We start from the raw sequence: 26033 nt of genomic DNA, 5'->3' as shown, positions 1-26033 counted from the left end.
AAAGATGGGTTCTATAGATTGACTACATGTAACACCTTACATATAGAAGAGTTCTATATATAGCTGCAAAAAATAATAACCTTGGGGTTGGGGATTTAGCTCAGTGGTAGAGCGCTCGCCTAGCAAGCGCAAGGCCCTGAGTTCGGTCCCCAGCTCCAAATAATAATAATAATAATAATAATAATAATAATAATAATAACCTCATGATAAGGGTCTGGGGGAGGTTTCAGTGTGGTCTTGGCCTCATAGTGCAAAGGTCGCTAGAATATTATTAACCATGTCAATCCCAGCCTTCTGGGTGGATAACAGGGTATGCATCCCTCCCTTTGAAGAAATAACCCTGTGTGTTTAATAGTCCATGTTCTTACCTGTGCTTACCTGTGAGCACAAGGACCTCTGTGCCTCCTACACTTGTCTAGCATTTACAAAGTCCTGAACTCCATGCCCAACACAACAACATAAGAAAAAGCTAGCATATTGGCTCTGCCTTTTGATTTTCAGAAATAGAATTTTATTGACTGTCAACAGGGTATGTCATATAAAAATCAATGCAGGCAAATCCATTCAATGTTCACACAAAAATAGTTTTGATGTTTAAACTGAAATATTTTACATCAAACATGAAACTCTAATGAAATTTCCCTTTTTAGCTCCATGATTTAGGCTTGCAGGTGTGCTGAGTAAAAAGTACCCACACACCCCACACACCCCACATACCCCTTATTTAAATGGTGATGTATAGACAAAGCATTTTCCCCCGAGAAGCTGCAAAGCTCTAAGAACAGCTTTCACACAGTGCTCAACTAACTTGCCTTTAAGCAAAAGTCCATCTGACACCATTGCCTTGGCTGCCTCTGAGCTCCCAAAAGTTCCCAGAGATTCTCATTTCTAGAATTAATTCAGTCCTCCAGCACCTTCTAGGAAGCTGTCTGGGGGAATGGGTTAAGAAGTCGTCTTTTTTGAGGTCTCTAATAATGGGTAAAAGGACCCACTGTTGGGTAACCCTGAGAATGGGCCCACGAGCCAAGCAGGACACCTATGGATAGATGACGGTCACTTTTACAGCTCCACCATTGTGGTGAACCAAGTCACATTGATCACATTGTTGATTACATAGGTTTGAATGGCGACCCTTTCGTAGAAAATGCTTCAACACTGAGTTACAGATCTCAGCTCTAGACTTTAGTTGGTCCCAACTAACTTTCACATCATCCATTCCTGTTCTCTACCAAGAAACTTAAAACACGGAAAATAAAAATTAAATCAGAGTGAGGGAACCAGGGAAGGATGACCCAGAAGCTATTCAAAGATCTCCCGGGAAGCTCTAAGCAAAGCGGGCTTTAACTTCTTTCCTGGGTAGTGTGGGACAGCTCCCAATGTCTTCTTAAAGAAGAGAAGACTATACCATGCTCAAGTCAATCGAGAGCCTTCAACAGCAAGCATTTCAGAGGAGTGAGAGAATTACAAGGTTTCTGTTTTGATAGAAGTATGTTATTTTAAGGTACACTTGAAATTTTAAATGTGTACAAAGTCAGAGGTTTAAAAATGATTGGAAACCACAGCCTCAGTTTAGGAAGCAGATGGCTGTGACTCTGCCTTCTCGCTTAATCCTCGCCTGGTTTTGCAGTCCTCACAGGTGAGCAGGCAGTGCCTGGAAAAGAAGCAGCAACAGGTGGTGACTCACTTGTTGACAACGGAAACTCTTTGTGTGTGTGTGTGGGGTGTGTGTGTGTGTGTGTGTGGTGTTGTGTGTGTGTTGTGTGTGTGTGGGGTGTGTGTGGTGTTGTGTGTGTGGGGTGTGTGTGGTGTGTGTGTGTGTGTGTGTGTGTGTGTGTGTGTTTCATCTCCTAGCACTCATCTTACCACAGTAAGCAATGCATGGAGACACATTTGATTTTATAGTTCACTAACTTACCTTTTTCTGTTGTTGTTGTTTTTAAATTGGATAATAGCTTCTTAGATTACAATTATCCAAATATCATTCAATAATGATGTTTATGTTGAGACACATGGTTGTACTTGTGCTCAGAGTTACATAAAAGCTAAACACTGTGACTCTTTGACCTCGAAGTGGAGTAATTTCTACCACCACCACCACCACAACCACAAAAATCACAAAGTATTCTAGGTGGAGTGGCTTACTCCTGTAGTCCAAGAGCTTGGGACTTAGGCTGTGAAGAGGCCTGTGGGGTAATATAGTGAGATATTTGCCTAAAAAGTAACATTTATGTCTGCATTGCCTCTTGGACTGCAACATTGTTAGGAGGCTGTTACACTTTTACTTTGCTAGAAAAATCAAATGGCCTTGTGAATTACTGCCTCTGAGGTGAAAGGGTAGTGGCCTTTCACACAGGGCTTAACCTCCAGTTACCCTCCACTTGTGCCAGCCCAGAGTGCGGCTTTTAATGACAGAAGTGGGCAGGCAAAACAGCTATAGAATAAAAAGCTGAAACACGAAGTATGGCTGCTGGAAAAAAATGTAGATTTCATCATTGTTCCAGAACCCGATGTTGGGTTAATAGCAAGAAAACCTCCCAAAAAGGAAAAGGAAGTGAAGAGTCATCATAACGCCTCCTTTGCTGACAATGCCTTTCTCTATTTTGCCTGCACACATCAGAATCCTGGGCCAACTGCACTGTGAGGTGAGTCCAAAACACAGCTTTGCCAGGATGGAGCCAACCTGGAGTTGTCCGTAAACAGAGTTAATGCTTCCCCCGGCCTTGCAACCATAAATGGAAATGTCAGGGTTTGCAAATAAACTGGATGTTGAAGTCTCTTCTTCCTATGACCACCAATGTCTCTTCAGAGAGTCTGCCCAGCTCTGGACTGTGGGTAACTCAGTGTAGAGGTGATGGTTAAAGGCCATCCGTGTCTACCAAGCAGGGACAACAGCATTCTAAAATCAGAAAACCAGGAAGACAATTTGACCTTGATATCCAGCCCAACGTTCCTGCTGCTGCTGCTGCTGCTGCTGCTGCTGGGCTCCTCAAGTAGAACAAACTGTGACAGGCTCAGTAGGGTTCTTTCTGGAGAATACAAGGCCCTGTTTTCAATCATGGCACCACAGACAACAGGCTGTGGTGGTGTGTACCGGCCGTGGTAGCACTCAGGAGAGAGAGGGAGGAGGATAGGAAGATCAAGGTCATCCTTGAGCTACAGAGTAAGTTTGAGGCCAGCCTCGGCTACATGAGATGGTCTCTAAAATAAGAGATGCAGCCCATTTTGACAAGTGAGAGATCTGTGCCCCTAACTAGTTCTGTGGCAGGACAATAAAAATAGTACTTATTTGAATGTCATGAATAATCATTTTCCTTCCTCACAACACCTCAGGGAAGTTATTCTGGTCATTATGTTAGACAGATAAGGAGCCTAGAATTCAAGAAAACTGTAGTAGAACTGACTTTCAAACCCCAGGAGCAGAGGACTTGCTGTGCATTCTAACCTGACTGCTTATGTCCCCATAGAGAATATTATCAGAATGTATGTGTGTGTGTGTGTGTGTGTGTGTGTGTGTGTGTGTGTGTGTGTGTGTGTGTGTGTGAGGGAGAGAGAGAGAGAGAGAGAGAGAGATTAAAGACTCTAAAATGCTCTGTAGTAAGAAGACTTTAAATGTTGAGCTACTATGCAATGAATCCTTCAGAGATTTTTTTTTTTTCCAGAGCTGGGGACCAAACCCAGGGCCTTGCACTTGCTAGGCAAGCGCTCTACCACTGAGCTAAATCCCCAACCTCCTTCAGAGATTTTTACAAGGCCTAGAATGCAGTAGGTATTCATTAAATGCACATTAAGAAGCATGATTAGTAGTGATTAAGTTAAATAATAAACAATTCTTGAAGTTCAATAGTAATAAATCAAAGCATAAGGGTTAAAGGGTTAAAGAAATAAAATTATTAACGTGCTTCATATTATAGTGAGTAAAGTCTCACTTCACTTCTTTTTGTTTGTTTTCAAGACAAAGTCTCCCTACGGAGCCCCGCCTATCCCGGAACTCAGAGTGTAGACCAGGCTGGACTTGAGCTCACAGAGACCCTCCTGCCTCTGTCTCTCCAGTGCTGGGACTAAAGGCTTTCACCACTAACCGCAGCTACTTCCCTTCTGTCATTATCATATACACTATCTCATCATCATCATAATACAATCCCTCCATCACCACAAACCTGTTATGCTCGGGTCCAAAGCCAGCACCACGGAGCTGATCTTCAAAGGAATGGAATTTACTCTGGCACACTCTTATGTAGGAAGCTTTCCCAAGGCCAAATCCCAAGAGGCCAGCCACTGTAAAAGCAGGTTAGAAAAGCAGACAATCGAGACCTCTGCATCCTGTCCATTAACCATTGCTACACCTTCTGAACACTGGTCCTTTTACAGTAACTCGAGCCTCTACTGGGGGCAGGTCTGATCTCTGGAGACTTTCTGATCTCTGCTTTGAACTGACGTCAGGAGGGACAGGACAGAGCGCACACCGAGGCTGTCCTAGAGTGGGCATCCAGCGCATGGCCCAGCTGAGGTTGGAAGGGGATAGGGGAGGGGGAGTCTGGGTTGTGCCTACTACCACCTTTATGTTCCTGGGGCCCCGGAGGGACCTCCTGTAAAAGAAATCTTCTCCAGCTGGAAAGGAGATTCCGTTCATGACCTGTCGTGTATCAAGGAGATGAAACCCAGAATTTGCAGTAGGGACCGACGCCCCCCCCCACCCCCCGCAGATTTGGGAACCCAGGAGTTCTGGAGCCTCTCTCACATAGATACCAAGAAAGCTGTATACATCTTGCCAGTGTCTGCCTGTGCTTTAAAGAAGGCAGTGGCCCAAGTTCCTGCTGTTAACCAGCAGATCAGAAAGTGTTGGGGTGAACCAGAAAGCTGTAGACCATTGGTAAAAAAAAGAAAGGGCCTTGTAAGAACCAATCCAGGCAACGTGCTTCAGCTGGGCATTCGTCTCCTCAGTTCTCATACACTTTGCCGTAATGAGTCTACTTTTTCCTTTCTTTTAGTGCGGGGAATGAACTTGAGGCCTGGTACGTCAGCCATTTTCCTAGGCCCCCATCCCTCATCTGTAAATATGACTTACGTGCAACTTTAGGCAATGATCCAAATCTTGGATTAGCAGCTAAATAGCCTGAAATGTAATATAGAAATGTATTATTTCACTTAATTATTTATTTAATTGTGTAAGGAAAATATCAAGGCCTAAGATGTAACGTTTCCAAAATGAGCACATCATTAATCTGAAGAATGGTTTTAGAGGAGTTGCGATTCAATCTGTGGTTGAAGTTAACTCCCAGGAGCTATCTTAGGCAAATGGTAAATATTGGTTTTAACATGTGGAAAACAGTAGGAAACCCACAATTAAAGGCTGATTTAACTTGATTCAGAGACTCATCACTGCGCTCTACTTTTAAGAGTGATTTGACAGAAGAAGTTCAACAGGGGCTCATAGTATATACATTGAAATTTAATTTTTTTAAAGATTTATTTTATTTATTATATAAACTGTATCTGTCTTCAGATACACCAGAAGAGGGCATCGGATCTCATTACAGATGGTTGTGAGCCACCATGTGGTTGCTGGGATTTGAACTCAGAACCTCTGGAAGAGCAGTCAGTGCTCTTAGCCACTGAGCCATCTCTCCAGCCCTGAAATTTAAATTTAATTCTTAATGATCTCTCTCTCTCTCTCTCTCTCTCTCTCTCTCTCTCTCTCTCTCTCTCTCTCTCTCTCAGACAAGGTTTCTCTATGTAGCCCTGGCTCCCCTGGAACTTGCCCTGTAGAGCTAACTGTCCTCCAATTCACAAATCTACATGCCGCTCGCTGCTCCTGAGTGCTGGGGCTGTAAGCAGATGTTACCATGCCTAGCTCATTACAGTTTCTAAATGCAAACACTGTAGCTTATGCTAGGCACTAGGCAGACTAGTGGGCTTTCAAATATGTCTGCGCCATAATCTTTAGCAACTCTGGGCATATTATGCTACAGAAAGAGAAAAATTAAGGCACAGAATGAATTAAGTTGCCTAGTCAGATCACCTTAAACTAGGGAGATGGTTCTGAATGGGCTGGATGGGTTAAACATAATCACAGTGATGGATGAATGGTATTGAGGAGATCCGAGGTGGGAAAGCTTGGCTCAGCATAGCTGGCTTTAGAGACATAGAAAGAAACCACCAGCCAAGAAGGGTAGGTGGCTTCTAAAAGCTGGAGAGGAGGAAGAAGATGAACTTCCAGGAGAAACACAACTGTAGCCATACCTTGATTTTAACCCAGTGAGAGCCGGCTGAGGACGCTGGTTTGGAAGGTGCTAGAAACTTTAGGAGGTAGAGCGTCACTAAACGAAACGGTCTCTGGGCATGGGTGTTGAGGATTCATAGCCTGAACCTTCAGCACTTCCTTACCACTTCCTGCTTCCTGATTTTAATTACAGTGTGACCAGCTGCTTCATGATCCTGCTACCTGCCTTTCCCCACCAAGGCAGACTACATCCTTTCTTAAAAAACCAAAAGCAGCTCCTCCTTCCTTAAGCAGCCCTTGTTGTCATGGCAACAGGAATCCCTAGCCTCCACATTCATGGCCCTTCCCCTGGCCTTTGAAATCAGTCCTGTTGCCTCCAAACCTCACACTACCCACTAGCATCTCTCTAGTTACAAACCCTGGTCTCCTTCTCCATCCCAAGTCCCTCTTTAGATGAGAAATAAACCAATGATAATCTATTTTAAAGTCAGCTAACGACTTTAATGCCACCTGGAACTCAAATGTCTCTTTATCAAGTAATTAAATACATTCAGTCTTTCCAAAGATGAGGGGCTTTTTTGTAGAGCCAGAAACTTCAGCTAAAAACAGGCAAAAGCCTGCATGAAGCAAAAAATCTTCCAACCAGTAAAATAAACATCCAGAGGTTTGTGGGAAGGCCACAGGAACTGGGCTCTCTGAAGTTAAAGCCTTCGTGGGTGCTACCTCTTACCTTGGTGGACCAGTCCCTGGGTGACAAGCATGCTTATTAGAGAAAAAGGCAGGGCTGTAAAACAAACAAACAAATGCCCCCTCAGTATTAGTGTCTTAACACACGGTCCCTCCGGGCAGGCGAGATTGCTCAATGGGTACAAACAGGTCTCCAAGCCCAGCAACCTGAGCCTGATCCCCGGGGCACACAAGGTGAAAGGAGTGAATGTAAGCTGTCGTCCAACTTCACTTGTGCACACGTGCACGTGTGAGTGCACACCCGCACCAAATACAATTTAAAAATCAATTTAACAGAAGATCGCTCAGCCCCTCACCTAGAATAGGGATAATTACTCTAAGCTTTTGTTTCTTACCTAACTTGTCAGTGAGTTTTACTCACTTTTAGTTTTCAAGATAGGGTCTTACTATGTGGCCCTGGCTCTTCTGAAACTCAGGATGTAGACCAGGTTGGACCCGAACCCATAGGGATCCACCTGCTTCTGCCTCCAAGTGCTGGGATTAAAGGCGTGGCCACTGCTCTCAGTTTTCTTCCAACATAACGTTACTATTCAACAAGTATTTCTTTAAAACAACATGGAGAATTTTCTTGGGATTCAGTAACCTAGCATGATACACAGCCTTAATCTAAACCTGCACCCACATTCAACTTGATCCCTGACATCCATGTTGACTCCAGTGGCTACATCCAACACTGGTCTCTCAATGTGTGTGTTTAGCTGTAAATTGGAGTGCGTGTGTGCGTGTGTGTGTGTGTGTGTGTGTGTGTGTGTGTGTGTTTCTCTTCCTTTGGTTTTCAAGACAGAGATTCTCGGTGTAGACCCTGGCTGTCCTAGAACTCAATCTTAGACCAGGCTGGCCTAGAACTCAGAGGTCTATCAGCTTCTGTCTCCCCATGCAACACCCTACCCATCTATATTTTGATATTTTCAATCCTGAACATAAAAGTTGAAAAGCAATATCATGGACTTTTGTAGAGCCTTCTTTTAGCCTCATCACAGAGAGCTAAGAGCTGCAATAGGCTGTTAACCTTTCCTTGCAACCGAGATGAGTCTGGTAGCAGCCAGTTTTCTTGTTACATTCTCTGGATATATCTCTATATTTTGTTCTGTATTCCTGTCATTATTATTCTTTCTCTGAGCCACTTGCTGTTTGCAAATACCAATACTCTTTATTACTGAAGATTTTCATCAGGGAGCTTCTACAATACCACTAGCATAGTCAAGAAATTTCTGTTTGAATACTCAGACTCAAGAGGAATGATGTCTCTAACATACAATCTACGTTCAGATCTCTCCACCTAGTCCAAGAATGTCCTTCACAGCTGCAGGTTTCCCCCCCAGGATTATGCATTATGTTGACTGTCCAATCTGTTTCCATCTAGGGCAGTTTCCTATTGTTTCTCTTCTGATTTTTGTCTTCCATAACATTTTGTCCCCTTACCTGCCAAGGAGACATATTGGCTCCATTTCTGCTAAGCACATGCAGTGTTTAGTTGAGGTTTCCAGTATAAGCAATTGATCCTGACATGAAGGGCTTCTAGCTCTCCCACAATGTGTCAGATGGCCTCTTCAGAAACAAAGAGCTGCAATAAGCTGTTGACCTCTCCTAGCAACTGAGAAAGAGTCTGGTGGCAGGCAATTTTCTCATTACAGCCAGGAGGCAGATGGCGGACTAATGGGCCACACTGCCGTGTGAATCTACCAGGTCAGTAAAGCTCCTGGTTCAGAGATTATCAGAAAAAGACATGGGGTTCTAGAGAACCAATAAGCACAGTGATGCATGACAAATATCGACTTGTAACGTGGATGATACGGACTCTAGACAGTTTATGATATCAAGTCAGGCCACTGTCAGAAACATCTTCAGCACAGGGCTGGATGACAGGGTTCCATGAGGCCACTTTCAAATGTCAAATTATGAATTTTTTAAACCCAAAAGGGTTTTAATAGAGCCTGATCTCACAGCCTTGTCTTATGTAAGGCGATCCTGGGACGAGGACGAGACTCAGCAGAAAACCGTGAGTAGAGAGAAATATCGACGGGTGCTGCCAGCTCCTGCCCAATCAAAGGTCCTTTCTGAACGGCTCCCTATGTGTGAGGCCCAAAGTCCAGATGACCCTGCCACCACGTCTGAACCAAGATACTGGTGGAATTTACAGAGGTCTACTTTGCGGAAGAAATGCCCACTATATAATATTTTTGCCCCACGTTCTTACTTCCCTGAAGAGTCACCTGTGTGTCTGTCTTTACTGCGTGAGGTAAAGTGCTGGATAACTGCATATTATCTCTGCCTGAAGAGAAGAGTGTAGAATCGAGCTCTAAATATCCATAAATAAACACCCAGGTCCTTTACGGACTTAGGCAAAGTTCCTGCTCAAAATTAATTGGTTATCCTGATGCTATTCCAAGGAGGCATGAAGGCATTCTACTGTTACAACATTAATTATTAAATCAATTATTAATTAATGTATTTATTAATTTTATTAAATCAGTTTATTGTTGAATTGATGATTATTAAACTATTAATTAAGACCCAGAGTGTGACGACAGTACCTCTCTTCCAGAAACTCTCTTCTTGACACTCTCGGATTATCTTGGCGATCTCCCCTCTGTGGATGTGCAGCTTTGATTTGGGGCAAAACAACAGGCTCTGTAAAGAAAGACACTGTGGGTTAACTGAGCCCAAGCACCAGGGAGGCTGAGGCAGGAGGATCCTGAGTTCAAGCACAGCCTGGGTTAGATAGTGAGATTCTATGACAACATCAAACTAACAAACAAGAGTTAGACAGTGACAGACTGAGGTGGGGAAGGAAGCCTCACTGTGCGTCCTCTGGAGGGGAATGGGATGTTTCCCGGAACAGACTGGAGGCCCCTAGCCACTGATTTCCAGCTGGCCATGGTGCATTGACTTAGACAGGGCAGCTCAGAGACCTGAGTGTATAGCCAGCTCTCATAGGCTGACTACTGCAGGCACCAGGTTCCTGCTCTCCCCTGCGCTCTCCGAGGTGCATTGTCATCACCATGCTGGCTTGTTCCTTGGCCTCTGGGGTCTCAAACTTCAGCTCAGTTTTGTGTCCTTGGTGAAGACAGATTTGTTGTTTTTTGTCGGGTCTATTTTCATTTTGCTTTCGATTCTTTGCTTGTGGCTAGTTATATGGATGTTGATCACCATTTCCTGGCATCATTTTCACACTCAGCACACAGACACTCCAATGCACCGACAGGGCCAGAGGACCCTGTAAAGCCTATGCTTCTATAATAGTACAAACGGGTCTCTCCCTCAATTCTCTGCCCCTCCTGACAGCCCAGTGAAGGAATGCAGAGGTCAGCATGGCTCCCAGCAGTCAGCAGCTATGGCAATGCACGCTGGTGGAACCCAGTTGCCATCTACACTCTATATCCGCAGAGCGAGCACCCCTCTCCCTACACGTTTCCAGGGTAAACACAGATGGCCCTGACTTAGAGGCTCATATTTGTGTGTCTGCATGCATATGTGTGCGCTTGTGTGTGCGTGTTGCATGTAAGTATACATTTTCATATACATGCAGATGTGTGGAGACCAGACGTTGCCAATGGGTGTGTATCTCTATGTTTTATCTATTTTTTGTTTGTTCCTTTGTGTGTATTGTCCTGTCTTGTTTTTGAAAATAGCATCACTCATTGAATGCCAGAGCTCACTTCACTCAATTATGCTGCCTGGGGAGCCTCAGGAACCCTCCCATCCCTGTCTCCCTAGCGCTGGGATCACAGCTGTGTGCTGCTGCACCAGGATTTTCATGTCGATGTTGAAGATCCAAACTCAGGTCCTCGTGCCTGTACAGCAGGCATTTTGTAAACTTATGTAAACTTTATTCTACTTTAGCATGTTGTGCTTCGTAGCTTCATATCAACTCAACACATGCTAAAGTCATGTGAGGAGGAAACTTCAATTACGAGAAAGCCTCCACCTGGGTGGAGGTGGCACACACCTTTGACCTCGGCACTCAGAGGCAGAAGCAGGCAGATCTCTGTGAATTTGAGGCCAGCCTGGTTTACAGAGCAAGCTCTAGGACAGCCAGGGCTACACAGAGGGTCTCTGTTGAGAGGGAGAGAGAGAGAGAGAGAGAGAGAGAGAGAGAGAGAGAGAGAGACCGACCTCCATAGGGGAAGAGTCCAACCTATTGTTTATTGTGACATCCCTGGGCTAGTGGTCTGGATTCTACAAGAACAGAGGCTGAACTGGGGGAGCCACGTAGTAAGCAGCTCCCTCCATGACTCCTGTCTCCGGGTTTCAGCCATGTCTGAGTTCCTGTCCTGACTTCCTTTGACGATGAACTGTGATGTAGAAGTACAATGAACTGTGATGTAGAAGTACAAGCTGAATAAACCCTTCTCTCCCCAAGTTTCTCTTGATCAGAAAACCTTACTAAGACACATGTTCTGAAGGTGATACACGTTCAGTGGGGACTCTAAACACTTTGAAGTTTAAACTTGTCCTAGGCTACTGATAAGCAGTGTGGTATTTATGCACAATGCTGGACAGCAGCATGGAAGACCAGCTTCAGGTTAACTACGTGTGAAATTACAAGGGGCACCCACAACACTCTGCAGCGGACCATGACCTGTCTATAGCCATGGCAGAAATAAAGGAAACCTCCCAACATGTATAAGGTGACACACACAAACACACACACACACACACACACACACACTCATACACATATACACACACTCACAAATATACACATACACCGCACATACACACACATACCATACACACACAGGCACACACACACATACACACATTCATATACATATACACACACACACTCACAAATACACACACCAAGACACACACATCACACATACACGTACACACATTCATACACATACACACAGGCACACACACATACACATTAATACATATATACACACACACAAATACACACGCATGCACACATTCACACACACACACACACGCACACACTCAGATCTGACCATCACAATTTCTGAGAGTCCAGCACTCACGATCAGAAAGTAGTCCGTAAGTGGGGTTTGGGAGATCTTTTTCAGAAGCCATGAATGTTTTAGGATTGTCTAGTTTACTGGGCAGCTCGGGTGTCCAAATGCAGCTGCTGTCACTTGTCTATTTCTCCTGTTTAAGCATTTGTTGCTTAAGTGCTCTCTCCACTCAGAAACAATGTTACACTTGAAAAGTTGACTCCAGAGAACCTCAGAGAACTCCAGTCACTCATCAAACACTTGCTCTCCTTTTACCACAGGCGCCTGAGCCACGACACCCCTTCCTAACAGGCTGGCGTTCGTGCTCTCGATCTGCCGGCTAATTAGCAATCATCATGAGCCCCGTTATGCCGAAAGCAGCACGAGGCAGCATATGTTCGGGATAATAACCGTGGGAGGCAAGAATGGGAAGACAAGGCTCTGGGTCTTTCTGTTAGAGACAAACCGTGGCTTCGCTCTGCCTCAGAACGCCTGCTCAGTCCGACTGCTGTGCCAAGTGAGTTAAGCTGGATTCTAACGGGGAAAGAGTAGAGAAAAGAGTTTGCAAACAAAAATTTTAACAGGCCCTTCAAGACAACGCAGCAAACTCATTTTCCTTCCTCCTTCCTCCTGCCTGTGTCCATCTGACAAAGAACCGGCCTGAGAAAAAAGTGCTTGAAAAAAGTCAGGAGAGTTCTTAACATGCCTGCCACACAAGCACGGGACAGACTTTGGATCCCCAGGACCACTTAGAAAGCGGGGTGACATGGCGTGTGCCTGTAATTTCGGGACTGAAGAAGCCGAGGCGGGGGGGGGCACCTGTGACTCACTGGCTGGCTGGTCTGGCTGGATCACTGAGCTCCAGGCTCAGTGAGAGACTCTGCCTCAAAGCATAAAGAGGAGAGCTGGGAGGTTAAGGCACCGGCGACCAAGCTTGATGACCTGAGTTCAATCCATTGAGCTCACGTGGTATACAGAGAGAAATGACTCCTGCGAATTGTCCCCTGACCTCCACACACTTGCCGTGGCGTGTGTGAGTGCGACACACACATGATAAATAAACGAACACATACATATTTTTGGAAATGATGTGGACTGAGGAAGATGGTGAACATCAATCCCTGGCCTCCACATATAGGAACACACACACACACACACACACACACACAGAGTCATGGATGACTCTCCAAGGACAGGATCTAGCGACAGTCTTGTGTGATAGCTTTCTTCAGACGGCAGAATCTCAAGAGAAAACATACCTGCTTGCTCAGTGGCGGCAAGTGGTGACTTTTCTCTTGGTTCCCATGAGTGGACACTGAGGCCATGATGCTGTCGTTCTTTCTTCTATCCCGGTTGAGTGTTCTGAGCACTCCGTGTCCCGGGTGACTAAGAGAAGTGGAGAGACTCACTGTACACACAGGGTCTGAATATTTGTACTCCAGGCTTCAAATCACCCCTCACATCGACGCCACTGACAGAAAACGTACTGTTTTCATCCCATTGTTAGTTTTCACCTGCAGCTATCTAGAAACTCAAGGTTTTAAACAATTATTTATTATTGGGGGTGTAGTGGGGGCACATTGCGTCATGTACACATAGAGGTCAGAGGAAAACTTGCAGGAGTCAGTTCTCTCCTCTTCTGTGGGTCCCAGGAATCAAACATAAGTTACAGGCTTGGTGGAAAGCACTTTTACCCACAAAAATAAAGATTTAACATTTTTTAATAATGGATCAGTATTAATGGAGACCGGAGAATCAAACCCCCCTGGAGCTGAGATTACACATACACATCTGTAAACTACCTAAAGTGGGTGTTGAGAATTGACCTTAGGTCTCTTCAGTCCCTAGGATCTCAATTGCTAGTGACTCCCCAAAACACATCTATACATACTGCCATAAACACAGGAACCTGCGCTCACCAACAGTGACAGGCTTTATTGCTCACATGTTTTACTGCCTATAAACTATGTCTTTAAAATGGCTCAACGTGTTATTAAAAGTTAATAAGTATTCAAATGTTTGCTGAGTGTCTATGCTATGCCAAGGATGAGGCTATGAGAGCCAAAAGAAATTCAGTGTACAAGGAACACAGACTGGAAGTCGGTAGTTACTCACCAGCAGAAGGTCCAAGAGGCAGGCACAGGACACTAAGGGAGGAGAATAATACAGGTCTGTCCTGCCCATCAGGTGTGCAGTCCGCAAGGACACACTGATCCTGAGCTTTCAAGGGCTAGGGTGGGGGAGTCCGGGAGTCGGGAAGCTCGTTTAGGCAGTGATTAACCTGTCTAGATAAGAACCCCAGGACCCAAACTGACATCTTTTCCAGAAGCATGAAGGTGAGAGATTTGGCTTAGGAAATATTGGATTTGGGAACTGGGGGCTCGGGGTGGGTGCAAACCCTGGAATTATCCAGTAAAGACTAACATGGGGGATCTGGGTCTGGAATTTCAGATTAGGGAAGGCTTGAAAACTACCATCATAGGGACGAATGTTAAAGCCAGGAACACCCTCCTCTACAGAGAGAACTGGAAAATGTGAACACGGAACCCAAAGGAGGATTGACGAGCAAATAAAAAGACCATCGGCCAAGGAAATAACTGAGGGAAGGGCAGATGCAACCACCACGGAAGGAGCCATCAACTGTGATTGCATGGCCTGGGGCTGGCAAAGACGAATGTGCTCCAAGTGGACCACAAGCCTCCTGTTCCTAGGCCTGGGCCCCATCGACTCTCCCACTAAACGGACAGCTCATAGAGAATCCTGTTTCCTACATTAGTGACTCAGTGGCAGGAGATACAAGCCCAGGGCCCCTCCCTGTACATTTCATCTTGAGTGCCTAGTGATGGGGAGTAGCATGATGCCCTACAGTGTTAGATACTGGAGATGGTAATAATAGCCTGACTGTGTGCACCCCTCCCCTTGAGAGAGAGTCTCACCGTGTCACCCTCTAACTCCCTGTGCAGGCTAGGCCGGCCTCAAACTCATAGAGATCTATCTATCTGTCTGCCATCCGAGTGCTTCGTTAAAAGTCTGGAGCAATGTCCTGCAACACACCAATTTTAATTCTGACTTTCTTTGTGGGTCCCAAGGATTGGAATAAGGAATATAAAGTGCCTGGGCCTCAACTTTGTCACCTGAGAGTTGGGCATAGCAATCTTGAGCTGTGGAAGAATGTCAGGACCAGAGAACAGGGGTGGGTGTCTGGACAGTAGGGGAGCAGTCGTCAGAGTGGCCCTGGGAATCTTATTTTCTAGGAATTAAGACCCTAGGAAATCTTTGCCACCTATATATAAACAAATTAGATATTTTTTTCCACAAGCCAAACCCAGATACATCTCAAGAAGCAAGCTACCTCAGTGTTGGTGGGCTGGGCCCTCCAGAACCCAGTTGCTTCTTTTGATCAAGCCTTACCTTCTGGACACACACACACACACACACACACACACACACACACACACACTTAGGTCTGGACTAGGGGTGCCTGACCCAGTCTGTGGTGGGGGAGGGGAGGTTGGCCCAGAATCAGCTAGCTAGATTTCAAGGCTAGGCCCTTCCAAGAAGGCTGCCAGCAAAACTCCAAGTCGGCACCGCAGCTTGGGGTCGCAGGAGTTAGTGGCACCTGGAGAGGAGCCAGGCCGGGGAAGGGTTGGAGACTGGCCCCCCGCGGAGGGGCACAGCCTGTGAAGCGCCCGCCCTGAGGCTGCCAAAGTCCCAAGACCCCGGAAAGAAAAACACTGCCCCAGGCTACCTCTTCCGCTGGCAGCCCACCCTCAGTGGGTTCACCGGTACGGGTGGGTGAGCAGGTGGGTGCTACCGAGGCGGAGCTTCCTCCCTACCCCCACCCCCACCCCTCAACACTTACGATGACAGCAGACAACCGCCCCCCCCCGCGTCGTCCACGCCCACCGCCCCATCCTGAGGGCCCCTCTCCCCTCACCTTTCTTCGCGATTTTTCCTTTCTTCCCTCCTTCCTCTTTCTTCCTGCTCTCGCTCCGCCCCGCACCTCTGCGTCGCCAGCAAGAATCAGCAAGTGCCGCCCGCCCCCACTTGTAGTTCTCTGTTGGTGACACCGGGAGAATCCAGCACTTTCTAGAAGCCCCCGCTTCCCTGTCTCTTCCTGACACCTGGTACAGTCTGCCTCATTGTCTTTCACGTGACTCAGTCCTCCCGACAAAAACACAGGGGACTGCAACTGTCTGTGTTTCCCTGAACCCCCTCCCTGGGCCGGACTTAAGCATTCACCTCAGAATGCACTGTGCTGTGGACAACCGGGTAGGGTCCCCAACCCCGAGGAGTCAATCGCAGCCCACCTTGGTCCTTTGCCTTCCCTTGCCAAACTTTCCCCATCCCAATGGCTAGCCTGTGAGGGGAAGGCAAGGCACAGAAGTACAGAAGTGTGTGTGTGTGTGTGTGTGTGTGTGTGTGTGTGTGTGTGTGTGTTTGTGTGTGTGTGTGTGTGTGTGTATGCTAGTATGTGTGAATATAAATGAGTGCCTATGTATGTGGGAATGTAAGTATGGGAGTACACATGAGTATCTATGTGTGTCTGTGTGGATGTAAGTATATGTTAGTATGTATTAGTATAAACCTGTGTCTATATATGTGAGTGTGTGTAAGTATATATGAGCGTGTGTTATGTATATGTATGTATGTCCTTGTAATTGTGTGTGACCGAGTATGTATGTGTGTTAGTACATGTGATGGTGTATAGGAGGATGAGCGAGGGTGTGGATGTATGTGAGTGGTGGTGTGTATATGCGTGTAAATATGTACCTGTGTAAATGTGTGTTGTGAACAAGCATTTTTGAACAGATGCTGTGTCTGCAGAGACTGACCAGTATCACAATGCTGTAGGAGAGCTTTGGCTGTTACAAGTCCAGAAGCGAAACACATTATCTAGCTTTAACCTTCAGAACAGGGATTCCGTACTGTTGAAACTAACATCCTGTGACTAACGGAGATCGGAAGAGGGCGTTGGATCCCCTGGAACTGGAGTTGCAGCTGCTTGTGAGCTGCCAAGCAGGTGCTGGGAATCCAACCCAGGTCCCCTGCAGAGCAAGAGGTGCTCTCAGCCCCTGAACATCTCTCCAGGCCCTAGCATGGCCTTTGCTTCCCTGGTCTCCAGCCTGGTCTTTCAGGCTCAGGACAAAGCTGGTTCCTCTCAGGGCACGAGTACAGCCGTGAGAGCATCGCCTCCACTTGCTTTAGTTGACTTAAGTTTTTCCATTTTGGGGGGTCCGGAAGCTCAGCAAGGTGTACTTTAGCCTTCTAGATCAGATCTCTGCTCAACTCTACATGCAGACATGTTAATCATTTAAAGATTGCCTCTCTGAAATTGGCAACAGAGATTGATTCCGAATCCACCTTCCCTCCCCCACTCTCCAGAAGCCGGGCAGTTAAGAGCGCCTGCTGTGCTTCCAGAGGACTGGAGTCAGGCTTGAAAGAGCCTCCAACTCCACTCCAAAGGATAAGACGCCTTCCTCTGGTCTCTGTGGGCAAATGTGAGCACTTGTGACACACACACACACACACACACACACACACACACACGACCAAAATAAATATATTTTTTAAAAGATACTGTTGGCTTAGATGACGCTCCCTCCCTCCCTCCCTCGCAGACAGTGGCAGACCTGCCCTCTCAAAGCCCACTGCATTCTCTCCCTGTGGTGTTTCATTTTCCCTTGACCCCATTTTACTCTCAAATTAAAGGTAATAAAGGCCTGCTAATTTTATATTCTGTTACCAGAAGTCAGAAATAAGCCTCTGTGGTTCTGTGGTTTTCAGAGTTGAGCTTTCTAAGTGTACGTGCGAAATAGATGAGCTGTCTCCCTTACACCTCACACAAAACGTAAGTGGCATTTACCCTACACCATCTTGCTGTGATGAGTGTTGGAGTGTGCGTGTGTGTGTGCATGCATGTGTGTGTGTGTGTGAAAGTGTGTGTGTGTGTCTGTGTGTGTATGTCTGTGTGTGTCTGTGAGTGTGTGTGCATGCGTGTGTGTCTGGGTGTGTGTGTCTGGGTGTATGTCTGTGTATGTCTGTGTGTGTCTGTGTGTGTGTGTGTGTGCGTGCGTGCGTGTGTGTGTGTGTGTGTGTGTGCTCTCAAGCACGAGTGCGTGCAGGTGCCTCATTTACATCTCCTCTTCCTACCAGAATGTTCCAGTAAAATGCTTTAAATAGCTAGAAATTACCCTTTGTCACGCTTACAGCACGGACTCCCTAAATAAGACTTGTTTGACTACTCTGGTGCATCCCTGTACAAGCATGCTCAGAGTGACAAAACATGAGACAGTTCCACCACGGAGCGACATTTAATGAGACGTTAGAATAAATCGACCCAGACTTGGCCCTACAAGCCTTACGTGTGGAATGAAGTCTGTGTTAGTCTTGACTTCAGCATCCAGCAGGGCCTGAGGGTCATGGCTGCACAGCCGATTCTCAGTCGTTAGTTTAGAATGTGCCAAGCTGCTCCCGGCAGACCCCAGTGCAAACTGTTTCTGCAATCCTATGTTGTTCCCAGGAAGCAACAGATTCATTAGCTGGCCTTGTATGATTCAGCCCTCAGGCCCTCTGAGGGAGAGGCTGAATGACTGACACTCCCTCCTTTCTGCTTTTCACTCAGCCTGGTTCAACTTTGACCTACTTCTTTACTCTCCTTTCACTTGTTAAAGACTCAGCCTTGAAGTCAGTTCTGGGAAAAACCTGTCAACAATTTAAGACACATAGGAGTGTAGTGACCAACATCTCTAACACCAGCTCCTACAATATTCTGTGCTGGACTACCCTCAGTGGTGCCTACAGTTCATCAAGCCCCCTCCCCAATCTAGGCCCCTTTCCTAACCTAAGCCCTCCTCACCCAAGCCATCCTCCCCAAGCAAGCATCCTTCGGTGGATGCCTGCCAGCCCCTCTTCCCCATGTAAGTCATTTCTAGTAAACGCAACACACATTGTATTTCAAACACCACCTGCCAGCTTTCATGTTTCTGCAACAAATTACCCAGAACTGAGTACTTTATACAGAAAGGTGCCAGGTGTGGTGGTGCACGCCTCTAATCCCAGCACTGGGAAGGCAGAGGTAGGTGTGAACTCTGTGAGTCTGAGGCCAGCCTGGTCTACAGGTCTACATAGTGAGTTCTAGGATATCCAGAGCTGCATAATAGACAATGTTGAGGGGTGGGAGGCATCATGATCTTAAGACACAAAGCCAGAGATGAGCTCAGGAACTAGGTATTTTATAACAACTCACTCACAGGAACTAAGCGCAGGCCCAAGAAAACAACTGCAATGCAGTCTAAGAGTGGCCCTGTGTCCGAGCACTGCCACTCTGAGGAAGCGACACACAAACCCTCGGAGTCCGGTAAGGATTTCCCTCAAGTCATTCCCAAGTCAGGGCAGTATCTATAGGCCCCATGTGGTCTTTAACCGAATCCCACTGCAGTCCTGTGGGAGGGGACAGTAACTCAACAACACAGCCAGGAAGTGGCAGGGCTGTGAGCCAGAGCCCCTTGCTTTGCACCTGCTCTCCCTCTGCTGTCCTCATAGGCAGAACCAGCAATCACTCACTGTCATGCTCTCCCTTGTGAGCCCCTCGAGGGAAGGCTAATCTGTCAGGCATCTGCCTGTGATGAACTCATGATACAGGCAACACTGACCTTAACGCAGGTCCTGAGAGACTGATAATGCCCACTTATTATTAGAAATTTAATTTTTCTTCCTCTCTTGCTGTTCTTCTCCGCCCCCCCTTTGCTTCCCCCATTTTTTCTTTTGTTTTCTTGAGGCAAGATCTCATGTAACCCAGCGCTGGCCTCAAACTCACGGTGTAGCCAAAGATGACTTTGAACTTCTGATTCTCCTGCTTCCACACTCCAACTGCTGAGGTTACAGGCGTGGATTACCGTGAACACTTAATGAAGACGGAACCCAGAGCTTTGTGCATACCAGGCAAGTGCTCCACTAACTGAGCCTCCAACAATAGAGTTACAGATCCTTACACACACACACAGACACACACACACACACACACACACACACAGAGAGACACACACACACACACACACACACACACAGAGACACACACACACATACACACACACACAGACTGTCTCGCACCCAATGTCTCGCCAGCAAGAACGACGCGCAGACACCAGGATCCTTCTGCAGCAAAGCGTTTATTGCATCTTGAAGAGGAGAGACCCGAGCCCCAGAATGGCGCTGCTTACATACACCCTAGCGCGGCGCGTGCATGCCTGATTGGTTGCTTACCCATGATCTCATTAGGCACGCCCCGGATTGGGCAAAGACCTGGCACAAAGGCACTCTTTTTTTTTTTTTTTTAAAGATTTATTTTATTTATATGAGTACACTGTAGCTGTCTTCAGACACACCAGAAGAGGGCATCAGAACCCATTACAGATGGTTGTGAGCCACCATGTGGTTGCTGGGAATTGAACTCAGGACCTGTGGAAGAGCAGTCAGCGCTCCTAACCACTGAGCCATCTCTCCAGCCCACAAAGGCACTCTTGCACATGCGCAGTTAACTTCCTGAAAGGAAGTCGGCTGGCGGGGCGGAGGCCAGTGCCATCTTGTAATGGCGAAAGCTATCCTAGCTTTCCACGTGGGGCGCAGTGGAAGCCAGCGCCATCTTGTGGTGGCGAATGTTATTGCGGCCCTCTACATCTCCCCCTTATTATTTTATTAATTAATAACAATAAATTATTGTCTAGGCTGGTCTAGGTCCCTGCAGTTACGTCCATCTGCTGTGGCTCCTGTCTTAGGTCGTTCCTCTATGTCACAGCCTTATCGAAGGGTAACCCTATCGCCACCGGGCCCCGTGTACTGTGCATGAGGAAAGTTGCCAGTCTCTGGATACCACAGTGCTGTGTGACAGTAACTGTTAATGACCTAGGGCGAACTCTAAAAAGAGGCCAGCCAGAAAATGAGTTAGTGGGGAAATCATGATCACCCTATCGCGTGCAATGAGGAAACCTCAGCGATGTGGAAGGGCTGATCAAAGAATCATTGAGTCTCTCTCATCCCAGTGCAATGGCTCCACAGATCCATGGGGTGCAAGAGCAGAGAATTCAGATACCGACTAATTTTAGAAGATAGATAACCAAATTTCAGGGGAGGCCCCTTGTACAATGGCCACAAGTGCTTGAGTGATAACGGCCTTGTCATGTTTCTGTTGAGATCTGAGTTTGCAAACTAACCATAGCATGAACACTAATCCACAGAATAGGGCTGCACCAAACAGAGCCACTCCCGATAAGTAATGGGCACCTCATTTGGTTCACCTCAGCTGTTACCACCAAGGGCCGTAGTCAAGCCGCTCCTATAATAAAATTTTAGAATTCCCAATTGTTAGCAGCTACTCTAGAAAGTTCATCCACTGTGCTTGTCCAACAATAGATTGGGGGAGGGTAACTCCAGACACTGTAGACACAATGTCTGCAGCAGTAATGGCTGCTACAATAGCAGCGAAAGTGTCAAGGTCTTTTCCAGGACAGTTCAGGATCAGTCATTCTTCTCTGGAACAACCAGCAGGCAAGGGAACCATGTCTGAGATCTGTGTAACCAGGACAGAGTTCCCCAGTCCACAGCAGCTTCACGCAGGTGGCATTCCTGTGAAGCTACAGTCTGTAAAATGACAACACCAGTTAAGGCAGCAAGAGTCACCAGGGGAATGAGGGGGGCAGCAACGGCTGGAGTCCAGTCTTCTACAGCAAGCAGCAGTGCACAGAGGGTCAGAGAGCAGGCCACAGTGGGACGGGACACTGACTGCAGCAACGCCAAAATCTCTGTGATGACAAAAGATCTTCCTCTCAGGGCAGAGGAATGACTCCAGGGACCCGAACCAGGAGAGCTGAATCTTTATGCAACCAGGATCAGCAAGTCTCAGCAACCACCTCTGGCAGCTGGCACACTCTTATAGCATCCTGTAGAAAAAACACAAACATTCCCTCTTCCCCATATAAAATATCTGGACAGGATCATGTCAATATGTGGATCTTTTTATTTCACCTAGGCAGAAGTATGCCTAGTTGTAGGGTGCCATAAACTTTGGCATCCAAATTTTAAAATTGAAATAAAAGGAGCATTATTTAGCATACAGGGATAACTCCCCCTTTTTATTTATTAAGATATAGTAAAGATGTTATTTATTAAGGTAAGTCCTCGAGGATTAAATTGAGGACACTGAGCACTTGTATTTATAAATTGACTTGTATACCAAAATATTGTCTTTAGCATTATTGTTTTGGATATATAAAGAATGAGATTTTTTGACTAATTGTTTCTATGTAAGGCCTATAATCTGTCTGGTATCAATGTCCTCCCTTGTTAAGGAGTCTAGGCAATCCAGTTTGAGTTCTTAAATGGTCTATTAAGGAACAGTACTTAGTGCTCTTAACCACTAAGCCATTTCTCTAGCACCTCACAAACTTTATTTACCTAAACATAAGCATTAATTAGAAATGTCAAATCCTGTAAATATTGTCCAATTTCAGTCTTACTAGAAATCCCTGAGCTGGCAGGGCGAGGCTGAGAATTTAAAGTAAGCAAATGGAGTCTTCCTCTTTTCATATCAACTCTATTACCATTTTCAAAGTTAGGTATGAGTCTAAGGTTTAATTTAGTTGTCTGAGCCAGAGCACTGAAAGGACAGTGAGTTGTCAGACATTCACACTGAAATCACTCATTGATTTTAAGTAGAAAACCTGTCTCTAGTAAAGCATTAAGTAATTGAAATCAATTGTAAACCACAAGCCACACATTGGCTATCAGTATGTGAATTGAAAGCTTGATTTTTTAACATTTTAAAAACCGTGGCTATAGCACGTAATTTAATAATCTGTGTTGAAGCAATAGAAACTCAAGAGAATAAACAAGTGATCTAATCATACATATAGCCTTTTCATTAGATGAACCACCTATAAATACAGTAAGCGCATTTCCTATGGGTTGTATGCACAAATATACAGGAAGTACAAAAGCATGGAAAGAGTAAAATTATCAATTTTGCCTGAAAAATTTGTATATGTAATAGGCCAAATATCAGTATTTTATAATAACCAATTAACTGTTGTTTGGAATAAGATATGTTTTATCTGGTTTCTTTTTAAAATACTTCCATGACTCTAGTCCACAACTCTGTACTAACACAGCTGAAGCTTTATCTCCAATGTGCATAACAAAGACCTAAGTCCTCTGGTAGGGTGAGGTACTTAGCCAATTAACATTTCCTTAGAAGCTTGAAATTAGTTTCAAATATCCTTTTCTGGAGTAGTGCAACAGCTACTCCCCAAATATTAAAGCTCATTTTGAGAGCAAAGGTTTGTAGTAAAAATTTCCATATACACTGAAAGATTCAAAGTTCCGACCTCTCACATTGAAGAAGCAACAAAATCACACAACACAAGGCCGTTAGCCATTCCTAATGACATCACTTTATGGGCTCTCCAAAACTATAAGCAAGCTCACAGAATGAAAACTCAAAATCAATCCTCTAAATCTATCTTGAAATGGCAGTTGGAGTAAGTAAACTGGCTGTAATGTTCTCACAAGTTCCAAAACCTCATCAATCCTTCGTAAATCTTGTAACAATCTCTACCTGTTTGATTTTTTAATTAAAAATAAGTTTGAGTTAGTCAATGTAACACTGGCAATCCTTAATCAAATCCTTAAATTCTCCTTGTAACACCAGAGCACAACCACAAGGTCACCTGAGTTCTGAGTACATGACTAGGCAGCTGTCCTTGGGGCAGTGGAATTAGCATTAAAATACAGATAGCTTCAGGGCAAACCACAACTAGGAAAGCAAAACTCGACCTCCAACAAACTAGTACAAAGTTTGACTGCCAGTTCCTATATATGAACACACGATGGTGTAGTCTCTAGTACCTCAACAAAGAGACATTGTCCTAAATTCTTTTAGAAGCCTGGTTTCTAGGATAAGAATTCCATAAAAATATTATCTCAATTTAGACCTGTTTCCCTAGGTTGGCTCATGCCACATGTTGTCTAGAAATGACTCCATCCAAATTACCAGCTTTATGTCAACTTTCTGTTACCAATATTATACCTTTTTAACCATATCCAATAACTTGAAAGCCAATAGTCCATAACCAAGGCAAGTAGAGCATATTTACATATTTAAAACCAATCAGCTCCTTTCCTTTCAGCGGCGCGCGGCAGCAAGATGGCGGTACAGATTTCCAAGAAGAGGAAGTTTGTAGCTGATGGCATCCTCAAAGCTGAACTGAATGAGTTTCTCACTCGGGAGCTGGCTGAAGATGGCTACTCTGGAGTTGAAGTCCGAGTTATGCCGACCAGAACAGAAATCATTATTTTAGCCACCAGAACACAGAATGTTCTTGGGGAGAAGGGTCGTCGGATCAGAGAGCTGACTGCAGTTGTCCAGAAGCGGTTTGGCTTCCCTGAAGGCAGCGTAGAGCTGTATGCAGAAAAAGTGGCCACAAGAGGTCTGTGTGCCATTGCCCAGGCAGAGTCTCTACGCTACAAACTCTTAGGAGGGCTTGCAGTTCGAAGGGCCTGCTATGGTGTGCTTCGGTTCATTATGGAAAGTGGGGCCAAGGGCTGTGAGGTTGTGGTCTCTGGGAAGCTCCGAGGACAGAGGGCCAAGTCCATGAAGTTTGTGGATGGTCTGATGATTCACAGCGGAGACCCTGTTAACTACTATGTTGACACTGCTGTGCGCCATGTGCTCCTCAGACAGGGCATGCTGGGCATCAAAGTGAAGATCATGCTGCCCTGGGACCCAAGTGGTAAGATTGGTCCCAAGAAGCCTCTGCCTGATCATGTGAGCATTGTGGAACCTAAAGATGAAATCTTGCCCACCACCCCCATCTCAGAACAGAAGGGTGGGAAGCCAGAGCCACCCGCCATGCCTCAGCCAGTGCCTACAGCATAACAGGGTCTTGGCAGCTGCATCTGGAGGCTGGATGTTGTCTTGTAAAGACGTTTAATAAAATCTTGAACAAAGAAAAAAAAAACCAATCAGAAACAAATTGAAGTGGCTACACATATCTTTAATATTTAGACCAAACACCATTTTTACCTTTTTAGCTGTGATTTTAAGAGAAGCACCTTGTCACCTGTTGAGTCAAATAATAAGTCAGGGATATCTCTAAGAGAAACAGCTGTCAGCTCTTGTATCAAAGAAGCTGAGAAGCTGCTGGCACTTTTAAGATCAGCTTGTGCAGACGCTCACCCCCTGGGCAGCTTCTCCAGCTGACCTATGTTCCTAGCTACAGGTGCAGGGCTCTAAAGGCCGATTGAAACTACTTTTTATTCATTTGTTCCTTTTTGAAACGAGTTAAAACCAAATCAAGATGTGAACGACCAGCAGATAAAGTTTTTACCATTTTTCCTTTTGGACATGAAACATAAAACATTTAAACAACGAGAAACAAGAACCACAGACATAAACTGACAGACATGGGGACATCCTGGTGCACCAGGGACAGACAATAGACAAAGAGGGAAAAAACCAGATGGTGTTCACGGTGAGGGAATGGGGGCTTATGGACAGGAAACCGGGAAGGGGAATAACATTTGAAATGTAAGTGAAGAAATATATCTAATAAAAAAAATTAAAAAAACAAAACCAAAAACAAACAAACAAAACCACTGACTCTTCTTCCAAAGGCCCTGAGTTAAATTCCCAGCAACCACGTGGTGGCTCCCAACCATTTTTTTTTTTTTGCTTCTTTTTTTTGGAGCTGGGGACCGAACCCAGGGCCTTGCGCTTCCTAGGCAAGCGCTCTACCACTGAGCTAAATCCCCAACCCGGCTCCCAACCATTTTTAATGGGATCTGATGCTCTCTTCTGGTGAGCCTGAAGACAGGTACTCACATACATAAAGTAAGTAAGTCTTTAAGGGGAAAAAACCCACCTAGAAATAGGCACTGGTACCTGAACTTCATGGTTAAATAAATGGGGCACAGAAAAAAGCAAACTGGAGGAGTGGCGGTGGCAAGATCTGGACCGAAGTGATTTGCGTCTTAATCTGTACACTGTGCTTTGTGTCCACACACCACAGAGCCTTGTGAAACTGAAGCAGGCTGGCACATAGGGAAAGGTG

General features: G+C 45.6%; 1 protein-coding gene, 1 long non-coding RNA gene and 1 pseudogene across 8 annotated transcripts; 2 read left to right on the top strand and 1 right to left on the bottom strand.

Moving 5' to 3' along the window:
- Positions 1-484: 484 nt before the first annotated feature.
- Positions 485-15946, bottom strand: Ociad2 (OCIA domain containing 2). Of its 6 annotated transcripts, none has more exons than XM_087582090.1 (8): positions 15791-15946; positions 14044-14158; positions 13188-13314; positions 9502-9598; positions 6951-7004; positions 5066-5113; positions 4158-4275; positions 489-2896 (listed from the first exon to the last, which is right to left on the bottom strand). In XM_087582090.1, the coding sequence occupies exons 3-8, from the start codon at positions 13251-13253 to the stop codon at positions 2803-2805; spliced, it is 477 nt and encodes a 158-aa protein (XP_087438216.1). In that variant the 5' UTR covers positions 13254-13314; positions 14044-14158; positions 15791-15946; the 3' UTR covers positions 489-2802.
- LOC148001314 (uncharacterized) lies at positions 14071-15053 on the top strand. Its single transcript, XR_015637400.1, has 2 exons — positions 14071-14264; positions 14380-15053. It is a non-coding gene; the product is annotated as an uncharacterized LOC148001314 (long non-coding RNA).
- An 8162-nt stretch (positions 15947-24108) lies between the features above and the next one.
- On the top strand, positions 24109-24941 carry LOC148001313 (small ribosomal subunit protein uS3 pseudogene; annotated as a pseudogene). Its single transcript, XR_015637399.1, has one exon. The product of XR_015637399.1 is annotated as a small ribosomal subunit protein uS3 pseudogene (transcript).
- Positions 24942-26033: the final 1092 nt, after the last annotated feature.

This window comes from Rattus norvegicus, chromosome 14 (assembly GCF_021556685.1).
Source record: "Rattus norvegicus strain SHRSP/BbbUtx chromosome 14, alternate assembly SHRSP_T2T, whole genome shotgun sequence".
Classification (NCBI taxonomy): Eukaryota; Metazoa; Chordata; class Mammalia; order Rodentia; family Muridae; genus Rattus; species Rattus norvegicus.
Note: the sequence above shows the minus strand (reverse complement) of the source record. Positions and strands in the feature narration are given on the sequence as shown.

Coding starts and splice junctions, on each gene's coding strand:
- Ociad2 (XM_087582090.1), bottom strand. CDS start 13,253: ATGGCCTCAGTGTCCACTCATGGGAACCAAGAGAAAAGTCACCACTTG. Junction 5,114..6,950: donor CCAGGGACTGGTCCACCAAG/GTAAGAGGTAGC, acceptor ATTACATTTCAG/GCTATTTAGCTGCTAATCCA. Junction 4,276..5,065: donor ATCATTGCCTAAAGTTGCAC/GTAAGTCATATT, acceptor CTGCTTTTACAG/TGGCTGGCCTCTTGGGATTT.